The 26,993-nt window shown below is 41.5% G+C and overlaps 1 protein-coding gene across 5 annotated transcripts in view; it reads right to left on the reverse strand.

Moving 5' to 3' along the window:
* The window catches only part of wdr90 (WD repeat domain 90), a 31,792-nt gene that overhangs the window by 2,587 nt on the left and 2,212 nt on the right, over nucleotides 1–26,993 (reverse strand). For 3 of the 5 annotated variants that reach the window (XM_057322411.1, XM_057322408.1, XM_057322412.1), the window contains 26 exons: nucleotides 26,236–26,354; nucleotides 25,886–26,104; nucleotides 25,645–25,707; nucleotides 25,452–25,520; nucleotides 25,170–25,280; nucleotides 23,910–24,055; nucleotides 23,770–23,827; nucleotides 23,579–23,697; nucleotides 23,325–23,486; nucleotides 23,057–23,187; nucleotides 22,722–22,838; nucleotides 22,401–22,636; nucleotides 22,147–22,292; nucleotides 21,848–21,978; nucleotides 21,584–21,714; nucleotides 20,547–20,708; nucleotides 20,200–20,328; nucleotides 19,940–20,114; nucleotides 4,127–4,243; nucleotides 3,803–4,047; nucleotides 3,535–3,637; nucleotides 3,309–3,430; nucleotides 3,004–3,160; nucleotides 1,156–1,346; nucleotides 903–1,071; nucleotides 677–806 (listed from right to left, as the gene is read on the reverse strand). In XM_057322411.1, the coding sequence (XP_057178394.1) occupies nucleotides 677–806; nucleotides 903–1,071; nucleotides 1,156–1,346; nucleotides 3,004–3,160; nucleotides 3,309–3,430; nucleotides 3,535–3,637; nucleotides 3,803–4,047; nucleotides 4,127–4,243; nucleotides 19,940–20,114; nucleotides 20,200–20,328; nucleotides 20,547–20,708; nucleotides 21,584–21,714; nucleotides 21,848–21,978; nucleotides 22,147–22,292; nucleotides 22,401–22,636; nucleotides 22,722–22,838; nucleotides 23,057–23,187; nucleotides 23,325–23,486; nucleotides 23,579–23,697; nucleotides 23,770–23,827; nucleotides 23,910–24,055; nucleotides 25,170–25,280; nucleotides 25,452–25,520; nucleotides 25,645–25,707; nucleotides 25,886–26,104; nucleotides 26,236–26,354 (3,658 nt within the window). The remainder of the gene's footprint in view (nucleotides 1–676; nucleotides 807–902; nucleotides 1,072–1,155; nucleotides 1,347–3,003; nucleotides 3,161–3,308; nucleotides 3,431–3,534; nucleotides 3,638–3,802; nucleotides 4,048–4,126; nucleotides 4,244–19,939; nucleotides 20,115–20,199; nucleotides 20,329–20,546; nucleotides 20,709–21,583; nucleotides 21,715–21,847; nucleotides 21,979–22,146; nucleotides 22,293–22,400; nucleotides 22,637–22,721; nucleotides 22,839–23,056; nucleotides 23,188–23,324; nucleotides 23,487–23,578; nucleotides 23,698–23,769; nucleotides 23,828–23,909; nucleotides 24,056–25,169; nucleotides 25,281–25,451; nucleotides 25,521–25,644; nucleotides 25,708–25,885; nucleotides 26,105–26,235; nucleotides 26,355–26,993) is intronic. The other 2 variants (XM_057322410.1, XM_057322409.1) reach the window with 2 other exon arrangements.

A 26,993-nucleotide genomic window follows, 5' to 3' on the forward strand; every position in this document is an offset into this window, starting at 1 on the left:
ATTCATTCATTACACAACTTTATGGAGATGCAGATTTCATTTCCCTACAGGACTTGGCACCTGCACACAGTACCAAAGCTACCAGTACCTGGTTTAAGGACCATGGTATCCCTGTTCTTAATTGGCCAGCAAACTCGCCTGACCTTAACCCCATAGAAAATCTATGGGGTATTGTGAAGAGGAAGATGCGATATGCCAGACCCAACAATGCAGAAGAGCTGAAGGCCACTACCAGAGCAACCTGGGCTCTCATAACACCTGAGCAGTGCCACAAGACTGATCGACTCCATGCCACGCCGCATTGCTGCAGTAATTCAGGCAAAAGGAGCCCCAACTAAGTATTGAGTGCTGTACATGCTCATACTTTTCATGTTCATACATTTCAGTTGGCCAAGATTTCTAAAAATCCTTTCTTTGTATTGGTCTTAAGTAATATTCTAATTTTCTGAGATACTGAATTTGGGATTTTCATTAGTTGTCAGTTATAATCATCAAATTAAAAGAAATAAACATTTGAAATATATCAGTTTGTGTGTAATGAATGAATATAATATAGAAGTTTCACTTTTTGAATGGAATTAGTGAAATAAATCAACTTTTTGATGATATTCTAATTATATGACCAGCACCTGTATTCAAGGTTCAAACAAGTGTGGCCATTTTCATGTTTGCTTACCCATCATGCAGTGCGCTGCTTTTCTTGTTATTTGGGTTCGTAAGATTCTGGACTGAAGCTATGGACCACAGTCTTAGTTTTTTGGAGTTACTTCCAGTTATCAACTTGTTCCCACTGCACAGTAACACACCTACAGACACAAACATGGTTTTCTTGAGTATTTTCTGGTGACATCATTACACAATGAGCCAACAATGATTTTAATAAAACTAAATAATCATGACACCTATCTCTCCAACATCTGCTTCCCATGTCATGAAGCAGCGCTGCGTGTCGCAGTCCCACACGCACACGCGCCCGCTGTTCGTGCCCGTGTAAAGTATGCGGCGAGTGTTATAGCATAGTGATGTCACCTCTGCCCGCCCCACCTCATCAGGTATGCCCACCCTCTGAACCTGCAGAAGGAAAACGACAAATTCCATCACTTACTGGATTGTTACCATATTTTTCTGTATTCACTGTATTGTGTTTGTATGCACCTGAAGCTCCGTGCTGTGTTCATGTGATTGTAAGTTAGTGAAGAAAACAGCTTCACTGCCGATTAGCATTAGCTCATTAGCTGTGAACGGGCAGAACGCAGCATCATGAAGCGGGATGGACATCTGAACAGTACAGAGAAGCTCAAATGATCGAGTGCTCCACAGCGCCACCACTGCCTCTGAAAAATCACCTGCGGATACAAAACATTAGTTAATAGAAAACATTATCCATCATTGAGATGAAGTTATGAAAACAATTATTAATACAATTTAATTTGCTACATGCACAGACACTGTCTGGTTTTTGATAAGCCAGTGTAGCGAGGAAGGCGGGATGAGAGCCGTGGGGCAGGAAGGCAGGGCCGGTGGCGTGAGTGATAATGAGTATCAGCTGTATGCGCACCGGTCCCGCATGGCTCACGGGGGAGCTCGGAAGCATAAGAGGATGAGCGACGGGACTGCCGAGGAGAGAGGACCGGGCCCGGAAATATTAAGTTTTGTGTTTATGTTTGTGTGGCCGGCAGTCGTCCGTGAGGGGCTGCCGGCCTTTTACTTCTGTATTATTGTTTGTTTATTTTTGATTAAAGTTTATTGTTAAATGTTCGCCGGTTCCTGCCTCCTTCCTTCCCGTTTTATTGAGCTTTGTTACATTGGTGCCGAAACCCGGGAGGAAGGAGGGACATGCTGTCGAAGAGCCCTTGCTGCAGAGCGGCCTCGCGGTGCTGGGGAGTTCGGGCAGCGCAGACGAAGGACGTCCGCCAGCGGCTGCCCGAAGCGGTGGTGCCGGAGAGAGAGAGCTCGACAGGGGACGAAGACCTCGCTGCCGTGCTCCTGGGCCAAGGTGGGGTGGCGGCCGTAGAGGAGGGAGCGGAGGAGTTCGGGCCGTTTGCCGTGGGCCGGAGCCTGCTGCTGTCCACCAGGAAAAAGGGGAAGAGCAGGGAACGGACAACTCGCTGCCGGCTGCCCTCGGGGGGAACCCATCGCCAGCCGCCAGGAGACAGAGGAGGATCGGGTCGACCCGGAGCGTCCCGCACCACCGCATAGCACCGCAAGGAAGAGCCTCTTGGCTGGGCTGAGGACCGAACGACAGCGTGTCAGGGAACCGGACTATTTTTATTTATTTTTTCCTCTCTCCCCTCTCTCGTCCCTGTCGCTCGGGGTGCTCCCGGCTCCGTTCTCTCGTCTCGTCGGTGCGTACCCCCAGGCGCTGGGGCTCTCAAGGGGGGGCCCCCCCGGGGGGAGGAGTAAGCACAGGCGCGGTGGTACCCCCCGGCCTGTGAGGGGCGATGGGGGTATGTAGCGAGGAAGGCGGGACGAGAGCCGTGGGGCAGGAAGGCGGGGCCGGTGGCGTGAGTGATAATGAGTATCAGCTGTACGCGCACCGGTCCCGCATGCCTCACGGGGGAGCTCGGGAGCATAAGAGGACGAGCGACAGGACTGCCGAAGAGAGAGGACCGGGCCCGGAAATGTTAAGTTTTGTGTTTATGTTTGTGTGGCCGGCAGTCGTCCGTGAGGGGCTGCTGGCCTTTTACTTCCGTATTATTGTTTTTTTATTTTTGATTAAAGTTTATTGTTAAATGTTCGCCGGTTCCCGCCTCCTTCCTTCCCGTTTTATTGAGCTTTGTTACAGCCAGCTTGGACAATTGTCAACTGAAAATGTAAAAGTAACTTAAACTTGAAAATGTATTTTTCAGTTTACATTTTAACAACTAAATTAATGCTAGTTCTGACTATCTAGGCTACACCAAGTGACAGTTAAGTCTTAAGTTTTCCAGTCTACATTTTTGTGCAAATAGCAATCAGTTATAGCAATACAAAAAGTTTATTAAGATGATGTCACACACTAACCTAAAGACATGAAGTACATGTCATCCCTGGAGAAGGCCACACTTTGCACCGCTCCCTTGTGGTAGGAGAGACGGTTACTACAGGACCCATCTGAAACCTTCCATATGCAGATGAGGCTGCTGTGTGAAGCTCCACTCCCGGATGCAGATGCAACCATCTAAGGAGTAAATCGGATGTTTCATTCAAAAGGAATAGTTTGAACAACCAAGTCATGTTCTTTGTACACACTGACACAGTGTATTCTTGGTAACTCTGATTACATTTTTGTGCAGTATACAGTAGAGTACATCAGATGCGTGTGGTACCTGTGCATCGTGGGTGAGGGCGAGCGTTGAAATCTCCTCCGTGTGCCCGAACCAGTGTTTCTGTGAACCAGTGTGAAGATCCTCAACGACGACAATGCACCCACAGGAGTACACGAATAAACCTACAGACACACACAAATGATCAAGATGACAGATCGGAAAATGACTCAAGTTAGATTAAAATGTTGATCACTTGCATATACCACACAACATCGGCAGCATTTACCTGTGTCTGGATTCCAGACCATATTGTTACGGCCATTGCCATTATAGCCAATCACAGCCTTCAGACTCAGCCCTGCCTGTCCTGGGGGCGGGGCTATTATAGTCTAAAGTCAATGAAGAGAGGGGTAAATAAAAGACACAAATATACAACTGGCTTGTGTAACATTATTTATAGTTATGATAGAAAGCAAAAGTCTGAAAATCTTGTTTTTTCATACAGTATACCAACAGAAGTAACATATTAATAGAAGATGGAACAAAAACATCACCTGGTCGAGCGCTGAAATCTTAAAACGTGGAGTGAAGTGTTTATAGCAGTCTGGACGCATTTGTGTGCGACTTTCCCCCATTGTCTCTGCTCTCGACTGATTGGTTGGGGTTGTGGGCGTGTCGTTATCCCGCACCCATTCAGTAACTCTGAGAAAGGAGGCGTGTTTTGGGGAAGGGGAGTGGGTGTGGCCTGTTGTGGTCTTAAGATGCAGTTCAGCAGTGGAATCACACATATGCAGAAAACCTGGTGACGTTTGGATAATAAACAATTTAAAGAATAATTCAAGAGACATAAACAAATACATCCTGTCAAAAACACATACCTTCACTGTCCTTCCCAGCAGAACGATTCATAACCAGCAAAGAGGAAGTCAGCAGTGATGCCTCCTGAGGTTTCTCACTGGCCAGTGGGAATCCATTCACCTCCACACTGTTGTGGGCTGGACAAAAAAGTTAACCATGGGTCAACAGAACTGAAATCACTGACATCATATGATCAGAAACTGGACTATGGCGTCAGATTTATATCATCAAGACTTGAATTTAAAAAAAAATTATATCAAATTTTACTGTCCTTAATTTAAAATATTTGAAAATCTTTTTCTATGAATTCACCGTCCTAAAATTCAGGTTGTGAAAGTCATGTTTTATTTATTCAAGTTCACGCTTTCAGGTCGCAAAATTCAGATCTCAATATTCAGGACACCAAATTCGACTTGAAAATTTAATTTAATTTAATTATAACCGAGTGTAACATCCAGGAATGCAAGGAAGAGTAATCGACTGTCGACAAAGAGCATAGAATGAAACTCTGATGCTTTTTTTGGTAACAGCCACTAGGTGGTGCTTCGGTAGCATGGCTGCCATTTAGCACACCTACAGTGTTGTAATTGTAATTACAAATTTGATGTAGTTTTAGTCTACTTTATTGAGCATTTCTATTTTACGCAACTTTACACATTTCCTGTTACTATTATTAGTTATTACTCCACTAGGTCTGAAATATAAATTGTACTGTACTTTTTAATGTTTTCATGTGGCCTACCACAAAAAACTGCATATTCTAGTGAAGATAAGATAATAATAAATAAATATTTTATTTGTAATCCTTTACACAGCATTCAATATACCAATGACATCAAATCGTGTGACAAAAGCTACATTGTGAAAGTTTAATTTTTTATACTGTCCATGTAATAAACCAGAAGGAGCTGGATGCCGCTTGCAGACCGAGGAGGAGGGGCTGCACACGTGTTGTACTTCCTGAAGCGTATTCGCTTGTTATGATGTAATGAAAACCATTTCCGGGTCCAAGATGGAGGATATTATTTAAACAGCCGTTATGAGCACTGTTTATTCATATTACATATTTAAAACGTTTATAAACGAAATAGGCGCTGCATATATGAAAAAAACCCACCTAACCATAAAAAATTCTAACAAAAGGTTTCTCAGCTGTTTTTTGTAGTATTAGGTGTCCTTAATAACATACTAAAAGTTTACCAAAGTTTGACCACTAGAAATGTATAATTTTCAAGATGGCGTCCAAGACGGGCAGGCAGCCCTTAAAATATCCTAACTCCTTCATTATTTGACCTAGCCAAGTAATCTTGGTGTCTAACCCTATGTTGTCTGGGTCTATGAATCCATTGGACTTGTCTAAATTGCACTGACATGATTACAAACTTATGGAATACATGATTTTGTGAGATTACTGTAAGGTTTTATCTTTGTTTGGGGTGAACCAGAGATGTAAACGATTTAGCCTATGTCATGTAACTCCTACTCAGTATGTGTAAAAGTTATTGCACACAAAAGTAACTTAAATTGGAGTTTGTGGAAATATTTTTCAGTTAAAAGTATGATTTAATTATCAATATAATCAATAAGTGTTTTCTTTCATTAAATCATTAAGCTGTGTGCTTTTATCATATGCTTGCTATTTTACTCAGTGAAAAGTTACTGTGGCAAACGGAGTGAAACAGGATAAGTGGGGGTTGGAACCATAAATTTAACTAAGTCAACACACACACACACACACACAAAGAGTCACACAGAAAAGAAATGTTATGAATCAATCCACTGCATATGTTTTAAGTATAATCATGAGTTGTGATGTGTTTTAATGAATCATAGGATTAAGAAACAACGCTACATAATTAAAAGCATTAGATGATTGAGTGTTTTCTTTTTACTAAAAGAATGTTAAGAATGTTGGTATGTTGTCCGGCCACAAGAAACTGTCTCTAGGGAACACTCCCCAAAAGAAACTGTCTCTAGAGAACATTCCTCAAAACTAGCGACTGACCACAGGATGTAAAACATGTGTTGTGAGAAGATGTTGTTTTGCAGGAACTAAGAAAAAAGGACGGAGTCAGATAAACTGGTTCACGGTGATTGGTTGCTAAGGAGCAATACTCCACAGAGAAAAAGGAGGAGTCAGAAGATGAGAACGACGTCAAATACTGAATAAATATGTGTGTTTTTTGAATAATCTGGGTTGTTGGCTTGTGGTGGAGTGTGGAGAGCGACTGACAACCCAAAGCTTTGTTACTTTTTACATCTGATAAATAAAACTTCTATATAACTTGGAGAAAAGTCTCTTTCAAATTTTTGAGCATGCAGGACTGCCTTTAAAGTCCAACAATATCGTGACCACGCCGTGATTTGACGAGAGATAGTGCTAATTGTGTGCCTTTTGGCGAGAGAGATCAGAACGGACTCAGGTTCAACACACAGGTCGCGACCAACAAGAAAAAGGTAAGCAGAAGCCTGTTTATTCAAAATTCTGCTATTGAACATACCTAAATTGTTGTGTTGAATTTGATGAACATTCTGAGGAAGTTGAAATAAATAGAAAAAAGAAGTTTTTGAAAAATCAGATTTGAAAGAGTAAAATATTAAATCGGGTGGTTAGAGTCCCCCGTAGAGAGGGTAATAAATCCCTTTGAGTCTGGGACTCATAAGTTGCGTTGTGGTAATCGCGTCTGGGACGAAAAAGTCCAGGATAAATTAATATCCTTTGAGTCTGGGACTCATAAACTGCGTTGTGGTATTCGCGTCTGGGACGAAAAATAGGCCAGGGAATTACATCCCTTTGAGTTTGGAACTCATAAACTGCGTTGTGGTATTCGCGTCTGGGACGAAAAAGGCCAGGGTGAAATAACTCCCTTTGAGTCTGGGAACTCATAAAGGAATATTCCAAAATTGTTTGTTATATGTTTGAATGTTTTGAAAAGGCAAATGCAATTGCTGAAGTGAAAATTAATGTGAAAAGTGACTTAACTGTGTGAAAATAGATACTGTATAATTTTTACAAACTGTGAATAGAATTTGTGTATAAAATGGCGGAATTCCAGAAAGAGTGTGATGAATACGGGTGTCCACCAGTAACAGTGCAGTGGCAAAATGTTACAGATATGTTATTGGCACAAGCTGAACCTGAAGATAGAAAGAAAAGACAGAAGGAAATTGATAAGTGTTGGGTAGCATTGTGTGATGATTGTGGATGGGAAAGTGCAGAAAAGGTGATGATTCCTATAGCACCAACAATCAGAGAAATGGAGAAGAAAGCACATAGTAAGTTACGGAGACATATTGAAGAGAAAGATAAGGTTAAGTGGTATAGTGCAGGAAAACACGGTAGTGAAGAAGATAATCTAAAAAAGAAATTAAGGATGTGGACTAGAGTAGCTTTAACAGCCACAGCACTCAGCTCGCAGAAGACTACAGGAAGTGAGAAGAAAGGGGAAGTGAACAGCTCAGCAGCCAGAGAGAGAAAGAAAGAGAATACAGGAAGCGCTCAGACTAACCCATCAGCTCCGCCTCCTGAGAAAACCCGTCCCCATTCATTATACCCAGATTTAAGCCATCCTCCTCCGTATGAGCCAACCCAACAGCAAGTGGTAGTGGAAATAGCTAGTGGAGAAGTAGATGTTGACTTGAGTGATATAACAGAGTCAATGGACAGATTGCATAAGGAAGTAAGGGAATTAAAGCAGGACATGAGAGAAGAGAAGTATGCTACAGAAAAGATAAAAGAAGAATTGCAACAAAGACAGAAAGAAAAAGAGATACAGCCAAAGCAGCCCGTTCCAATAGAATTATTAGAACCCATTGAAGAAGTAACTGAAGAACCAGTAGGAGAAGAGGAAGCTCGAGGAGGTAGGCATAGAGTACCAGCTTCATTAACGCCCTCAACATCACCATTAATAACACTGACAGATACACCCACCCACACACCACACCATGTAGTGTTACAACCAAGTCCAGCACACACACACACACCACAGCCGCACACATACATACCTGGTCCATATCCAGAATACATGGGCGAACATGAGGGGATGATGAAAGTCCAGATTACAGGGGACATGACAGTGGATGGGCCAGTTAGTAGTAGATTAAGAAGGAACACTCGACAAGAGCGCCCCATTACCGCAGAATCAAGGTTCTTATCATTTCCGCCTGGACATTTTCTGAATCAGACATCATTTCATCAATTACAGGCGCCACAGATGCAAGCACCCTTGATGCAGAGACCAGGTGGGAATCTCCAGTACCAACCATGGTCGCATAGTGACATGACAGCAATAGCAAGTAAATTGCCACCCATTACCTCTGGAGGCAGCAGATGGCTGAGTAAATTAACTGTACTCTGCCATGGCACTGATTTGGCTTTGGGTGACTTGAGATGCCTGTTAGGACAGATACTGACAGCCTCACAAATGCAGAATTTGGAACTCGATGCTCACACCACTATGGACGTAAATGAAACACCATTCGCAAGGGTGAGCACAGACATTGGCAGAACACTTAGGCGATTGTATCCTGTACCACCAACCGTATACCAAAATATAAAATTCCGCATTAAACCAGGTGAGACTGGAGCAGCCTATTATTTCCGTTGTGCTGCTGAGTGGGAACAAATGGTGGAGGAAAACAGTTTAAACAACCCTGTGACACGAGACATATTTAGAGCAGCAGTAATGACAGGAGCTCCAAATGGAGTAAAACAAGCAATGGAGAATAACCCAGATATCCCAGTGGCAAGTAACGAGGTATGGGAAAGACATTTAGTGCATCACACAGACAGAGCAGTGGAAAGAGCCAATAAAGAGGAAGAGGAACTAGAAAGAGTTAAAACCCAGTTGTTAAAATTGCAATTAGAAAAAGCCAAAAGTGAAGGGACAACCAAAAAGGCCAAGCAAATGCCACAACATACTCCCAATGCACCCCAACCCATAGACCCATATCAAGGACCCCCTTACAGTGGTTCTCCTTTTGGAGGACCGACACACCACCATCCATATAGCAACCCACATTATGCCCAAGGACCAAACCGTAGGCAGGGACCCCCCTGGAGAGGAAATGGACGAGGGCAGCCGGAAAGAGGGAGGGGAGGGTTTGAGAGGGACCAGTGTTTTGAGTGTGGTGGGTATGGACATTGGGCGAGAAACTGTCCACAAAAATCAGCACAGAGTCAAGGCCAGAGTAACGGTCCACCTGCGGGGGGATGGGGTCCCCGAAGAGGTGGCGCCGGTGGTCGTGGCAGGGGACCACAAACCCCACACAACCCGGGGCAATACTTCCCGTCACCTTCCAACCTACAGGCGCCTGTGCACCCAACATGGGGCCCGGAGGGTGGGGCGGAGGAATGTTGAAGGGGCCCACAGAGAACCACCGTGAGAGGAATGGCTGAACCTCTCATGGAAATAGTGGTAAACCATACACCACTAAAGGCTCTGGTAGATACCGGGGCCACATACTCTACTGTAACAAAGGGCACAATTGACAATAGCGATCTGACAAATCGCACAGTAGGAGTAATAGGGTTCTCTGGTGGGGTAGAAAAATGGCCGATGACCAAACTGTTGAGAGTGAAGGTCGCCAATCAGACATTGTCGCACTCGTTCCTGTACTCTTGCAATGCTCCCATCCCCCTTTTAGGCAGAGATTTATTAATTAAATTAGGAGCCAGCATTTTATGTTCACCCGAGGGAGTGATAGTGAAATTTCCAGATGGTTCAGAAACAAATTGTTCCCTTGCAGGTCACACCACAGACAGTCAGTGGATGTTAACATCGTGTGGTGAGTTAGAAGATGCTGACATATATTGGGTTGAGCTAGATTCCAGTGTAGCCCCAAACAGCGTTGTATCTAGGTATAACGAACATCGCCAGTGGATCACAAACATAGACATTTTTCTGCCACCAATAGACCCCTTACATTGCACATTGTTTTATGACAGGGATGACACCACACAATACCAAGATCTGTTCCAGGAAATAGAGGACAGTAAATGGGTGTTAAGGGGATCCGGCCTCATGATAGGAAAAGAGGGAGTAGTGGCACCAATTTTACTGACAGAAGAGCAGATGAAATGGTATGAAATGTCTGATACAGCTGCACCACACGTCTCTGTAGCATTACATCCGAAACATGAAGCTAGGGAGCTAGGCAACATGACTAAGAGGCTGTTGGCAGCTAATGATTGGAAACCCACAGAAACTTGGGGTATCCTGTATTCCGAGACACAAAAAGCATATTGGGTGCAAGACCAAACAGAAGACACAGGGGTGTTGACACACAAACAGATCTCTAGAAGCCATGGTAGGGAGCAGACAGACGCTGACGGAGCAGAAAAAATGATTGACACATTGCCAGATAATCTATGGTCTCAAGGACCAACAGATGTAGGGTTTTGTAACATCAAACCTGTTAGCTTCAAATTGACCACCACCACACCTATTTGGGTCCCTCAGTACCGCAACAAACCAGAAGCAGAAGAAGGTGTAGCCACCACTGTTTCTGGACTGATTGACAAGGGAGTGATAACCCCTTATAGGTCTAATTGGAACACACCAATTTTTCCTGTGCCAAAACCAGGCACTAACAAATACAGATTGGTACATGATTTACGAAACATCAACTCCATTGTAGCAACACCTACAATGACAGTGCCAAACCCATATATTGCGCTGTCCACATTGACACCAGCGCACCAATGGTTTACATGCATCGATTTGGCAAACGCTTTCTTCTGTATTCCAATCGCAGAGGATTGCAAAGCATGTTTGGCTTTTACATACAGGGGCTGCCAGTATTCTTACAACAGACTACCACAAGGGTTTATTTTGTCACCAGGAATTTTTAATCATGTTTTAAAACAACAGCTACAGGACTGTAGCTTACCTGAGAACTGTGTCATGATCATGTATGTTGATGACCTACTCTTGGCAGCCAGAACTGAAAAGGCGTGCTTGGAGGCTACCAGAGTTGTGTTGCTTCAGTTGCACAAGTCTGGTTTCAAGGTAAGCAAGGACAAACTGCAGGTGTGCAGACCTTGTGTTACATTTTTAGGTCGACTGATCACGGCACAGGGATCAACTTTGACAGGGACACAAAGACAGGGTATACTCAGCCATCCTAAGCCAACCACAGTGAAAGACATGTTGTCATTTTTAGGCCTCACAGGATTCAGTAGGCACTATATTCCTATGTATGTTTCACTGACTACACCACTCAGACAGTTGATTAAAGAGCATGGCATGAAAAATCTGAAAGCAGAACTTCAGTGGACACAAGAGGCTGAACGGACGTTCATTGACCTCAAGACACAGCTAGCTCATGCTGTGCACCTGAACTGTGCCAACTATGAGTTACCTTTCTTCCTGGATGCCTCAGAATCTGGCTCCAGCGCACATGGTGTCCTGTTTCAGAAAGACCAAGGCAGGAGAAAAGTGTTGATGTATGCGAGTGTGTTGTTAGACTGTGTAGAGCAAAGACAACCAATTTGTTCTCGATTTGCAGCGGGTTTAGCTAAAGTTGTGCACAAAACATCACACATTGTAATGGGCCACCCATTGACAATACTCACCACACACTCTATCATGTCATTCGTAAATTCAGCATCATTCACGTTTTCACCACTGAGACAGAGAAGAATAGCTAAGATTTTGACCAGCCCCAATCTCACATACACACATGAGGGCATTAATATGGCTGATCTGATGGGAGATGGACAGCCGCATGATTGTGCACCCATCACCGAGAGAGCATCCAAAGTAAGAGAAGATCTGTCTGCGGTGCCATTGACAACCCCACCACCAGTTATTACATTGTTCACAGATGGTTGTTGTTTCAGAGCTGAGGATGGGAGCCTGAAGGCAGCCTATGCAGTAGTTGAACAGGTGGGAAGCTCATTAGTGACAAGGGATGCAGGGAAGTTAGAAGGAAAACAGTCAGCACAGAGAGCAGAGATGATAGCAGTGACAAGAGCCCTGTACTACGCTGGTGAGACTCGTGTGAACATATATTCCGATTCAGCATATGTTGTAACAGCTGTCCACGTGGAATTGCCCTTATGGCAGAGGTGTGGTTTTATCACATCCTCAGGTCGACCAATCACGCATGCATGCGAAGCCAGAGACCTTTTAGAGGCTCTGATGATACCCAAAGAGGTAGCAGTTATTAAATGTCCAGGACATTCCAAAAATGATTCCCCTATCACTGATGGAAACAATGCAGCTGATCTAGCTGCCAAAACTGAAGCTGGCTATGTTGCAACTCAGCAGGTGGTAAGATCAGATAGAGCCTGTAGTGATCTTTTGCCTCGTTTCACTCGAGAATATTTGGTCAAAGAACAACAGAAATCTGCCCCTGAAGAACAATCAGTCTGGTCACAGCATGGAGGCATCTGTGCTAGTGATGGTCTATGGCAAGCGCCAGATGGACGCCCGGCATTGCCTGTCTCTCTGACCGGTTCAATGTTAACACAAGCCCATGGGGTAAGCCATGTCAGTGACAAACAAATGATGAGAGCTCTCGAACATTGGTGGCATCCATTTTTGCAATCCATGGTGTCAGGTCATGTGACGAGTTGTTGTATCTGTCAGGAACACAATGTAAAACCTAGCATCAAACCCAAACGGGGGTGTTTCCCTTTGACATCTGGTCCAGGGGAAGAAATTGTGATTGACTTCACAGACATGATTACACGAGTACATGGCAAACGCTATGTTTTGGTGATTGTTGATTATTTCACTGGTTGGCCAGAAGCATATCCTGTCGGCCGAGAGGACAGTACGGCCGTAATAAAGTGTCTAATCAACCATTACATTCCACACTATGGGTTCCCACGACGTATCAGATCTGACAATGCCACCCATTTTAAAAATGAACATTTGAAAATTGTTGAACAGGCTCTAGGCCTAACACATGCGTATGGTACGGTTTACCATGCGGCCAGCCAAGGTAAGGTTGAACGTTTAAACCTGACAATTAAACTAAAATTGGCTAAAATCTGTGCACAGACTAAATTGAACTGGCTGTCAGCTTTACCCATTGCTCTCATGTCTATTCGTTCTTCTGTCAACAGGATCTCAGGCTTTACACCTTTTGAATTGCTTACAGGTCGTCAATTTCCAGGACCAACCACGGCGTTGAGAGAGGACACAGTGCAGCCATTGTCACATACTGTGTATTTTGATAAACTAACAGCTCTGATTCGAACCTTTTCCCATCAGGTAACTCCTGTACCAGCACAACCGGAGGAACTGCCATCTCCAGTCACAGCTGACTGGGTCAGGATCAGGATCTTCCGCAGAAAGTGGAGTGAACCACGGTGGTCTAAGCCCCATCGAGTAACAGCTCGCACCTCACACTGTGTGCAACTACAAGACAAAGGCGATACTTGGTTCCATTTAACATCCTGTGTAGCTTGTGACCCACCTTCTAGGTCTCTTGCTGACACTGGTTTGGACCTGAGGACTCAGGTCCAAGAGAGGGAGGATACACAAAGTGACGGTAAAACAGACACTGAAATTGCCACTGGACAACACCAACAGCTCCAAATTATACATAAAACAGGCGACATTTTCACAAGCCCACACACAGAACCATTGGCCCATTGTGTAAGTGCTGACTGTGCATACGGAGCAGGTATAGCTAAACAGTTCAAACGGCGATATGGTACAGAGAAAGTAATTGACCAAAACAAACAACCAGGTGAATGTGCAGTAACTAAAGAAGAAGACGGCAGAATTATTTTTCACCTAATAACCAAAGAACAATACACTGATTTACCAACATATGACTGTTTCACAGAAAGCCTAAAACACATGAGAGATTGGTGTGTGGCTAATAGAGTAAGAAGTATCTCAGTACCCCGGCTGGGGTGTGGTCTAGATAAACTAGACTTCAAGAAAGTGCAAAAGATTCTGAGTGAAGTGTTCACGGACGTGAACATACAAATAACCATTTATTCCTTATAATCAAGTTTTCATTATTGTGTGATTTTGAGTGTTTTTCAATGTTTTTCAATTTTCAGGTTTAAAAAGTGTACTTTTTAGAGTGTTTTTATAAGTGGTAAGGTATTAAGGGTTTAAGAAGGGTTGATTTTGTAAAGATAACAAGACATTACTAGAGAGGGTGAATACAACAGCAACAAGATGAAGCTGTGGGAAAATTGGAAGTTGTTGTGTGTGTTAGGGATAATTGCAGGAACCATCGTAGGGATAATTTTTGGAATACAAAAAAGTCAGGAAGGTAATAGCACCACACTGCGAACTAGACAAAGAAGGTCAATAACATCAACAGACAAATGCTTACAGAAATATGGTGGAATTGAGCTAGATTATACAAAAGGAAGTAATACATCATATACAGTTGATTTGTGTAGTATTATCCAATGCAACGGGAAGAATAGTTCATGGCGAGGATATGATGTTTACCTGTGTGGGCTGGGATGGCCGGGTAATCATAGATGGTGTCCCACTTGGAACCATGTGTGGCAAGCCACTAATCCAGATTTTCAGGGAACCACAGAAACAAAGACAGCGAATGGTGAAGTAAAAGCGGCAGGACATTTTAGGATACAAAGAGATTTTAGTCACGCACAAAATCCTATAACCATATCTATAGTAGGTTTACAACAAGATATATACAAAACAAAAGCACAGGGTGTACCGAACCAGTGTTGGGATACCACGGAAGGACAATTTTATGTACTAGTGGGAGTGGATGTGACTGGTAAGGATACATTGGGTCTGGTAAAAATTGTGTTAAAAGAAAGACCAAAAAATGAAACAACAACCTCGAAAAAACCATTGCCAGTAAAAAACCCAAAGGGTGAAATAGTAGAAATTGATTATACCAAATTGAAACCGGAAGACATAATAGAAAAAGCCACAGGGTATGGGGAAAACAATTTATGACTGGAATGGATAATTACCACAGCCAGAGAACAAGGATTAGATGATTGTGTAGGGTGTGCTAACGCAAGACCAAAACTACACATAGAACCAGCTCCCTTGCATCCAAACGATACCTGGGGCTACGGGTGTATGCTAGCCTTGACAAGTCAAGCATCACCACCAAATTGTACCACGTTGGCAGCAATATTTCCACCCATCTCAAATCACTCTAAAGCAGGACCATTCACACCACAGAAAGCAAACTACACGTGTTTTAACATTACACGTAACTCACCGACAAGTAACCTAGGGGAAATAAGTAGTGACTGGTGTAATCAGATAGTGATAGATAACAGGACACAAATAGGAACATGGGCTAGAGCAGGATTGTATTACTATTGTGGAGATCGTAGACTGTTTACTAGAGTACCTGAGGGAGCAAGAGGAGTGTGTGCTATGGTAAGGTTAGGAGCCCCGATAACCCTTTTAGGTGAAAGAACTGTGAAGGAGGAAAGCATGAGTTCAGCCACACTTGCCAGAAGACGCAGAAGACACATCCTCAGGAAGAGGGCAACAGGTTCAAGTGTAGATTTGTCATTAAACAGCCCCACATACATCGATGCAATAGGAGTTCCTAGGGGAGTACCAAATGAATACAAATTAGCAGATCAGATAGCAGCAGGATTAGAGAACATACCGATAATATCTGCATTTTTCCCAGTCACCCCTAACAAAAATGTAGATAGAATTAACTATGTACATTATAACGTAATGAGATTAGCAAATATGACAAGAGATGCAATTGATGGTTTGGCAGAGCAATTAGCACCGACTTCTCTAATGGCAGTCCAAAATCGGATGGCCCTTGACATGCTGTTGGCAGAAAAGGGAGGAGTATGTTTTATGTTCGGAGATCTTTGTTGCACATATATTCCAAATAATACGGCCCCAGATGGATCAGTGACCAGGGCCCTAGAGGGATTGAAGACGTTGTCTGTAGAGATGAAGGAACATTCGGGTGTAGACGGCACTATAGGAGATTGGTTTGACACAATGTTGGGGAAATGGAAAGCTGTGGTGATGTCCATTGTAGTATCGATTGGAGTTTTCCTAGCCATATTAATCACCTGTGGGTGTTGTTGTATTCCCTGTATTAGATCACTGTGCAATAGATTAATTGTTACAGCTATTGAAAAGAAAGAATCTCCACCCCCATACAGTATGCCTTTGTTATCAAGTGATCTAGCAGAAGATGAAGGAGAAGATGATGTGTGACCTCTTACGAGGTCAAGAGAGGGAATTGTGGAAATATTTTTCAGATAAAAGTATGATTTAATTATCAATATAATCAATAAGTGTTTTCTTTCATTAAATCATTAAGCTGTGTGCTTTTATCATGTGCTTGCTATTTTACTCAGTGAAAAGTTACTGTGGCAAGCGGAGTGAGACAGGATAAGTGGGGGTTGGAACCATAAATTTAACTAAGTCCACACACACACACACACACACAAAGAGTCACACATAAAAGAAATGTTATGAATCAATCCACTGCATATGTTTTAAGTATAATCATGAGTTGTGATGTGTTTTAATGAATCATAGGATTAAGAAACAACGCTACATAATTAAAAGCATTAGATGATTGAGTGTTTTCTTTTTACTAAAAGAATGTTAAGAATGTTGGTATGTTGTCCGGCCACAAGAAACTGTCTCTAGGGAACACTCCCCAAAAGAAACTGTCTCTAGAGAACATTCCTCAAAACTAGCGACTGACCACAGGATGTAAAACATGTGTTGTGAGAAGATGTTGTTTTGCAGGAACTAAGAAAAAAGGACGGAGTCAGATAAACTGGTTCACGGTGATTGGTTGCCAAGAAGCAATACTCCCTAGAGAAAAGGAGGAGTCAGAAGATGAGCACGACGTCAAATACTGAATAAATATGTGTGTTTTTGAATAATTTGGGTTGTTGGCTTGTGGTGGAGTGAGGAGATCGTCTGACAACCCAAAGCTTTGTTACTCCTTTTTACATCTGATAATAAACTTCTAATCGATTTTGGAGAACGTCTCTGTACAAATTTTTGAACATGCAGGACTGCCTCAAAAGTCCAACAAGTTGTATAACTTTGATCATAAACAACTCTGAATTAGCCCCGAACAGAGGCCTGTGTATGAACCCTCTAAAATGGTCACTCATTTAAATTTGAATAAGGTAATACATATGTAATGCATACTATAGATGTTGTTAGTATAAAGGTGGCATTATACTAAACCCAACAAAACTAAATTCACAATTTTCAGCAATTCGGAAGATGGTGGAAGAGAATACTGACATTTGATATTGCTTGCCTCATTGAAATGTTGTTGGCAGCACAGTGTATACCATTTTGCTCAAACAAAATTCATCCTTGACTACTTAAACCCCCCACCCAGATTTCTAACACATGAAAAAGGCCAACAATGTAAGTGTGTTAAGAGAGGATGACACTGTTCAATTAGCTTGAGGAAAAAGTACACTCCAAATGCAATTTTGACCATGAGTCATGTTGTTGTAAACCAAGAAACTTGCCCTATTTGCTGTAAAAACTTAAGAGATGGCTCTGATGTGGTTGAGGTTCATCAGAAGGGCGCTGATGGAATAAACAATGCAAGTGTACAAAGAGGCGATGATGTACACAACCAGGTGATTGAGACATCTGTCCACCACGAAAAGCTCTTTGCACTGACTTTCCAGTCATCATGTGCTGGACGGCATTTGATCCATAGACAACTTCCATAATGTTCCTGAGTCCTGTTCCTTCCATCAGTGTGCCTATTGCACCAAGTAGGTTCATAAAAGTAAGAAAACCTCCAAGCATTAAGACTATGCTTTTAAGGGGACTACTCTGTGGTGTATCCATGATCATCTCTGCTGCTTTCCAGTACAGAGGCTGATCAAACGTAATAACGGGTGGAGCATTGTGTTTGATAGCCAGGTCACAAACAAAATCCAAGGTGGACAAAATACACGTTTTGTCTCCAGAGTACAGGTCAATCATTGGAAAGCAGCAGAGATGATCATGGATGCACCACAGAGTAGTCCCCTTAAAAGCATAGTCTTAATGCTTGGAGGATTTCATACTTTTATGAACCTACTTGGTGCAATAGGCACACTGATGGAAGGCATCATTAGGCACTATTTGCTGGTGGACAGATGCACAACTGCCTGCCGAACACAACGGTGCAGTTGCAGGGCATATGGACTACTATGCATGCCTGCTTGTGGACCATGTCAAGTTGGGAATTGTGAGAATCACTATAATCAACCTCTATGGGAGGAAGAGTGTGACAACTAATGGTAAATCTAGTGAAGGTCACAGTTCAAAAAAGTATAAAAAATAAACCAGAATAAGAGGAAACAACTGAAGAAAATAGAAAAAGTTATGTATAAATAAGAATAGTATTAAAAAATATAAAAAAAACAAAAGGCAAAAAAAAGCATTATAAAAAATAAAAGGGTTAGCGGAACTGAGCCTCCACGTGGCAGCCCTGTTTTGACAAATTTTACAGTACCACACAGTTCTAATGAATTTATTCTTTATTGGAATCAAAAGAATGGTTATGAACCACAGAAATCACCAACACTAGGCAAAACGATATGAGAAAGGAGAAATATGCAATTACTTAAGGGAAATTGTACTTATTTTTCGCATAAATATGCTTATAACCAATTGCTTTAATATATAATTGTACTTGTAATCACTTATCTATCATGCAAATATGCCAATGAGAATATTACATGGCCAAATCATGTATCAGGCACCAGTATTCCTGGTCTAGGAGGAATACAAAGGAGTAATGGTAATTTTAAGGACCTGACGGCCACCATTTTGAAAATGGGGCCTTTCTTGGAGTCAAACTTTGGTAAACTTGTAGTATGTTTTTAAGTACATCTGATACTACTGTAAACCACTGAGAAACCTTTTGTTAGAATTTTTTTGGGGTCAAGTCATATTTGCAGCTGACTAAAAAGTGTGTACTACAGACATCTCCGTCATCAATATTGTAAAGTTTTAAATCACACCATGACTTTATATTATTTTTTGTTGTTTTCCTATGGCAACTAATTCCCCTAAATCTATATTGATAGGAATTAAATAATAAAACAGCATCTGATAAAGTGGAAGTGGTGGTGCGTGACATCAGATTTAACAAGCAGATTACAGGGGTGTGTGACAGAAATTTGAAAGATTAAAAAAGTTATGAATGTTGCTGCAAAAAATGTAACGTTAACTGACAATGTAGGTTTTGTCACACACTTTCATGGTATATAGAATGCTGTGTAAAGGATTACAAATAAAATATATTTATTATTATCTTCACTAGAATATGCAGTTTTTTGTGGTAGGCCACATGAACATTAAAACGTACAGTATATATTTGAGACCTAGTGGAGTAATAACTAATAATAGTAACAGGAAATGTGTAAAAATGCATAAAATAGAAATGCTGAATAAAGTAGGCTAAAACTACATGAAATGTGTACTTACAATTACAACACTGTAGATGCGCTAAATGGCAGCCGCGCTAATGAAGTGCCACCTAGTGGATGTTACCAAAAAAGTATCAGAGTTTCACCTCCTGGGTCTCTTTGTTGACGGTCTATTGCTCTTCCTTGCATTCCTGGATGTTACACTCGGTTATAGCCAAATTAAATTCTCAAGTCAAATTTGGTGTCCTGAATATCGAGATCTGAATTTTACAACCCTAATTTTTAGAACGGTGAATTCATAGAAAAAGATTTTCAAATATTTAAAATTAAGGACAATGAAATTCGAGGTGATAAATTTTAAGGTGGTAAAGCTTTTTTATATTAAAGTCCTGGTGATATAAATTTGACGACTACTGGACCAGTTTACCATGAATGGTCCCTTACAATTTTTTTATCTCCATAAATAGTATACCTAATCTACGAGGAGAGATAACTGGCGCTCTGTGGGTAGGAGAGGGAGTCCGTTCATCCTCCTGTGGTTGTGCCAGGAAGTCCCATAAGAAGAGGGCGTCACCCACAGTGACCACGCCCCTCTGATCAGGTGTGAACCTAACCTGCCTGATCACTTCAGAGTGACCAATAAACACCTAGAAGAGAAACGGGGACATGCTTGACCTTACTCAAATAATAAAAATAAAAAAATTGATACCCCCAATGTCAAAACAAACATACCTGTGAATTGACATCCAGGTGCATGTTACAGTCCCACACCTTCAAGGAGTTCTGCCCGGTCGTGAGCAAATACCGTCCATCTTCACTGAGAGCCAGAGAAACACAATGACGCTTGTGCACCTCAGACACCTGTAAAGATTTCAGTCTTTAATACAAAACGTGAATGTTGTGTATGAATTGTTGTGGTCCACACTAACCTAACTTCCAAATTAAAAGTCTGCTAGACATTGGTACTGTACATACATGGCTTACTAAAAGTATACTGGATTTTGACCTTAAAATTGTGCAAAATAACATGTATAACATTTGTATAGCTAGACACAGGTGTATAAAACCCTCTCTGTCACCTGTCTAAGCAGTTGTCCCGTGTGAGTGTTGATCCACAGGATCTTATTGGCCGACGTGGTGATGAGCAGATGGGACAGGGACGTGGGGGAGAAACACACATTTAGGGCAGAGTCCAGTGTTGAGCTCTCAACATCCAGAATGCTCACATCAATGCGCAGTAACTGCAGAGAGACAGCCAATGAATTCTTACAGTGTCAGCTAAAGTATTTTTATTGGTCACACTTTATTTTAAGGTCCAATTCTCGCTATTAACAAACCATTAACTAAGACTTTTGCCTCAATGAACTACTAATTTGGTGCTTATTAATAGTTAGTATGATAGTTGTTAGGTTTAGGTATTGGGTAGGATTAGGGATGTAGAATATGGTAATGCAGAATATGTGTTTTATAAGTGCTAATAAATAGCCAATATTCTAATAATATGCATGCTAATAAGCAACTTGTTGATAGTGAGAATTGGTCCCTGTTACCCTTTTATTTGTCAAAGTAATAAAAAAACTCTGATTGTCAGCATTATGTCTCCTGGTTAACAAAAAAAGGTTAGTGGGAATAATGGCAGTTTAACGCAAATTAAATGTTTAAGAAAACATTGCATATAAATAAACTAGTGCTGACAAACAATTAAATCGCATCCAGAATAAAAGTTTGTGTTTACATAGTATATGTCTGTGAACTGTGCATATTAATTTTGTATTTACAAACACATACACGTCAACATACTGTACATGTTTACATATTTAGGAAAATGTTTAAATGTATTTATATTTACCAATAAGTTATATTATACATAAATGTTAATTTATTTGTATATTTTATATTTTCTTAAATATATATTATTATGTAAACACAAACTTTTATTCTGGATGCGATAACTCACGATTAATCGTTTGACATTTATTTAGTAAAAGTGTCGAAAGCACGCCTTGATTAATTTGAACTAAATCTATTTTGTTTAACACTTTAAATATACTTCACAAAGTCACCTATTTAAGCTATTTCAAAGCAAACACATAAAGAGAGGTTTGCTTTAGTGTACCTCGTTGAGTGTGTGCGCCTCCATGATGGTGACCGTGTATTCGGTCGGTCCAACAAAAGCTAGACAACGGCTGTCAGAACTCACTGCTAAAATATCCGGCCCGTGATTTACTCCCTGTGCAACCACATTACCTTAGAAACAGAGAGTGTTTTTACATGCGGTACATTTAATGAAGTTAAAAGAACAAGCTTTTAAATGTTCTGTGAAAGATACCATCTCTGTGATCTGTAAAGAACTAAAGAAGCATTGAGGATGTTTACTCACCGAGAACACGGACCACATGATGGTCCTGCTGAGATGCTCGGTACAGGGCCAAATAACCAAGAGAACCAGCACTGAACAGCCACTGACCATCAGGAGAATAAATCACACATTCTACAGACCCACTGTGCTGACTGTAAAAACACACACATTCAATTGCTTGTGTGTTTATGCCATTACATTGACGTTGGCAAAAACAAGCAATTTGGATAGGCAGAACTTGAGATAAATCTTTTTTCACGTTACGTTGTATAACTTATGCTAGTCTTGAATTTGACCTAAATGAGTGTGTGTGTTTATACCTATGCTGGATGATTAAGCTGGATGACTGAATGTCAAACACTCTCACAGTTCCAGAGCTCGAACCACAGGCGAAGAAAGGCATGATGGGATGGAACGCAACTGAACAGGGGCGGTCATCATCATCATCAGAGACAAAATCATAAAGCTACAGAAAGTGAAAAAGAAGATTTTATGTGATGTGTCAACCATATCTATTTGTTCATCAAAAGGCATACATGTTCAATGAATCCACATGCATTTTTATAAAACTGACCTGCTGCATGGTGTCCATGTCCCACACTCGTACTGTGCTGTCTTTTGACACCGTGGTCACACGCCGCCTAATTCCGTCAACACTAAACCCCAAGACACTCGTTGTGTGTGATCTCATCAGTGTATGGTATCCACGACTACCGACATCCAGATACCCGAGATTTCCTCTGGTTGTGGCCGCAAGTACTCTTGAGCTGCCAGAGGACACACACACCAAACTGACGGGACCCTCGTGTTCTGCAAAAACACAAACGTTCAATGTTTGCTTTTCTTTGTCAGCCGGGTGATTGGTTGGAAGGGTGATTAACAGGGGTGTGCCGACCCGCCTCTAAGAAAACGGATGAGAAGTCAAGAGGCCACAGGCGCATGAAACCGTCCTCTGAGCCCGTAACGCAGAACTCATCACACACGTTGATGCTGTTCACTGCAATGCCATCACCTTAAAACACAGAATTATTGAATATTTCACAGCTGTCATATATTTAAATAATAAATTGTGATTAATAACATATTCTAAATTTGCATTTAAAAAAAAAAATTAGACAACCCTAGACTTATAATATACTTACTATAAATCAATCAAAATCAGGGATGCAAATGTTTTTTGTACTTTTTGCCACTGTACTGGTGAACTGGCTTTAAAACAAAATTTCTCACCTGTGCTAAAAGTCTGTTTTTCTCTGCGGTGGGCGTGGCTTTCCTGAGCTGGGAGGAGCCTCCTGATGTTTTTTATTGCCATAGCAATGTAGTCAATCTCCAGGATGTGACCACTCCTACTGCTGACAAACCTGATTCAATCACAAAAGAGCTCAAGGTGAGATCATCAGATGACATCATTAATTCGAGCAGGTCAGTGTACTACACTCATTTAAACTGATTGTGTTTAAGCAGTCATGAGTTTGCGTAGGTATGTGCGCACACTCACAGCGTGCGGTCATCCACAGGCCGGTCCTGAGCATGACCCTGCTCAAAGGCGAAGTCAGTAAACTCCAAGCTGTGATACTCTCCCAGATTCACCGGACAAGAGCGTAAAGAACCACCATGAACGCGCCACAGGCGTATGTTACCTACACCACACGACACCATCCTGCACATAACATACACAACACATATTCATTTAACAAACACACTTACAGGGTCTGCCCATATAGGTTTAAGCCTATAAGTCTCCGTGCACACCGTGTATCATCAAAGAAGGTGATCTTCATCATCTGAATGTCCACATCCATGTGCGCTTTGGCCACCAGCGGGACCACGCCACCGCCCGTCACATGCCGCGTGTTCCAAAGAATCAACATCTAAATACAGACCAACCCATTAAAACCAACAACCAAGAAAACTATACAGCTTTCACAGCAGAACCAGCTCACCGTTTTGTTGTGACTGTCCTTTCCCACACCACTCAGCGATGATCCACTGTGAGATAAACTGAAACGACATCCAACAAACCTGGTGTTCGATTGTGTACATGATCGTGACAGAGCTGTGTGTTTACGTGTGTGTGTTGTACCTCAGGAGATGAAGAGCGTGCATGTTTGTTGGAATAATAGTTTGGCACACCCCATCACGGAAGCTCCAGAGACGGATCAGACTGTTCGAGCCTGTCTGAGCAGACGCCAGCAGGGTAGAAGCAGCATTGAGTGCCAGAGCTGACACCTGACAAACACAAAGACGATGTTAAATTTAGAAGTGTAAATCTTATTATAATAATTAAGCTTCACCACAAATCCGCCCTTTAAAAGATAATATTTTTATTTAACATCCCTCTGTGAGATTTTGCCAGATCACTTCTGGTAACAAATCTGTCCCCAAACTAAATTGCGCACTATCATCACCGAGCTCAAATATTAACATGTTTGTCATGGTTCAATTTACAGTGATAAAACATACAAGCAATAAAATCTTTCATTAACATAATGAATTGTTATGGTCCACACTAACCTAACTTCCAAATTAAACGTCTGTTAAGACATTGGTACTGTACATACTCGGCTTACTAAAAGTATGGATTTTGACCTTACAATTGTGCAAAATAACATGTATAACATTTGTATAGCTAGTAGGGCTGTCACAATTATGAAATTTGGCTGACGATTAATTGTCTAATAAATCATTGCGATTATGACGATTAATTGTCTGTTTAAGAGCTTTGACTTTTAATTCTCATACATTTTTAATTCAGCTTTGAAACGACCATATTGTTCTGAATATAAAGACTATGTTCTTTTTCTTGGAAATACATAGGAAAAAATTGGGTTATCATACTTAAGGTTTAGGCTTTTACCTGTCAATAATACAACCGCCAAATACTTGTAAATTAAGTAAATTGATCAGGAGTGAATTGAAGCCACCATTAAAATGCTATCAGTCATAGAAAAGCTTCTAGTCTGTTTTTTTCTCACTTGCAAGACTACAATAAAAGTTTACTTCTATGTTAATGAGATTTTGGTAGACTGGTTTTCACACTGAAATAATATTAAATTGTACTGCAGGTTATTTTTATGGTATATGCTTTAGTTTTTTTTAAAGTGATTGTGTTGTGGTGGTACATTTTACAAGTATTATCATGCTTTAGTTACAATACATACAATAAAATATGCAGATGCACCACAGCTCCCCCTAGTGTCTTCTATAGAGATGTGCAATAATTGCGATGATCTGAAACCATGGCGATGAGACGATTAATTGTGACAGCCCTAATAGCTAGACACAGGTGTATAAAAATAATGTAAAAATAAATCTTAGATTTGCGGATACACGCATGAGAAACCTTATTTGTGTGTCCAATGAAGAATCGCTGATGTTGTGAGGAAACCGTCATGCTGATGATGATGGCGTGACAGGGATACACGACTTCCTCTCCATCTGAACTCCACACAGCCTGAGAGAGAGAGAGAGAGAGAGAGAGAGAGAAAAAGAGAGAGAAAAAGAGAGAGAGAGAGAGAAAAAGAGAGAGAGAGAGAAAAAGAGAGAGAGAGAGAAAAAGAGAGAGAGAGATGAAAGAGAGCACACAGCAGTGTGTTATTTGTGTGTGAGTGTGTGTGTCACTCACACATCTCATCGTAGCTCCACCAAAGCCAATGATTCTGTTGAGCTTCAGAATGGGGTCTGGAAACATCTTCTGAAATAAACACCTTCTATATTAAACAAACAGCACAGACATACACACAGCTTCTACCACATAACGTGTGTAAGTTCAGTTAGTCTATGCACTTAGGAGGAAAACGTGTGTATATCAGTTTAACCTGTGGTTGCTTCGGTTTGTCACAGCACAGCGTGACCGGGCGAGGAGAATGTGCATTGATGACCTAACAGAAACATTCAGATCATTCAGCAAGTCACATTGCAATTTCAAAGTTCATCGTTGAGGCATGACTGTGTAACTTATGTTGTAGAACAAAACAGGACATAGACAGCTCTCTAGAAACTATGCTAATGTGATCCATCATGAGTAAAGAATGTAATGAAAGCCACTGATCTACGCACCGTGAATTCTTCCTCGCTGTGTGTTGTGTCGGAGTAAACCCCATCATCACATCGAGCGTACACATGCACACCGTCATCGTCAGCACCACACACAACTCTGACTCCCTCACCTGCCAGAGACCTGTGATCTGGTGACCCGGAGCTCTCTGACCGTTCAGAAGGTGTATAAATCACCTCAGGCAGGCTGGTTGTCTTGACTGCTGATTGTTGCTTAGCAGTCTAGACAGACACAAAGATGAGAGAAATGCAGAAAAAGAGCGAGAGAAGGCGCCAGAGCAAGTGAATGACCACATAGGTATTGATGGAATAGAAGTAAACTGTGGTGAAAGTTCACATTCACACACACTCACACTTGTTGGTTTGGGGGTGGTTATCTGCTGAATGAGGGAGATGCGTTCCTGCACTGCTTTACTCACGCCTACAGTGTGACTGTTTTCCCTTTGCGGACTCTGTTCAGCTGGTGTCTCCGCTGTAGAGACAGAGCAAGCACTTACGCAAATCATGGTACTGAGTAATGAAACACTAAGGTAGTGCGCCATCGTACTTTTAGGTACTTCTTGAAGGGACAGGTCACCCAAAAATAAAAAAATTACTCACCCTCGGGTTGTTCCAAATCTGTATAAATTTCTTTGCTCTGATGAACATAGAGAAAGATATTTGGAAGAATGTTGTAACCAAACAGTTCTTGGTCACCATTGACTACCATAGGAAAAATTACAATGGTTGTCAAAAGTGCCTCAGAACTATTTGCTTTCTTACATTCTTTAGAATATATTCTTTGGTGTTCAACAGAACAAAAAATGTATAAAGCACTATGGTAGTCAATGGTGGCCAAGAACTGTTTGGTAACAAGCATTCTTCCAAATTCTATGTGTTCAGATTTGTAAAACTTGAGTGTGAGTAAATGAAGTCAGAATTTTAATTTTGGGGGAACTGTTCTTTTAATATTTTATATCAGTAGTTCTCAAACTGGGGGCCCCGAGATGGATCCAGGGGCCACAGATTTTGTGGCATTTTATGAAATATAGAAATTGATCATAGATTTTATACAATCAAACATCAGAAAAATAAGACCACCAGACAAAAGAATTGATGTTTCAGCAATGTA

Source organism: Triplophysa rosa, linkage group LG23 (genome assembly GCF_024868665.1).
Source record: "Triplophysa rosa linkage group LG23, Trosa_1v2, whole genome shotgun sequence".
Classification (NCBI taxonomy): Eukaryota; Metazoa; Chordata; class Actinopteri; order Cypriniformes; family Nemacheilidae; genus Triplophysa; species Triplophysa rosa.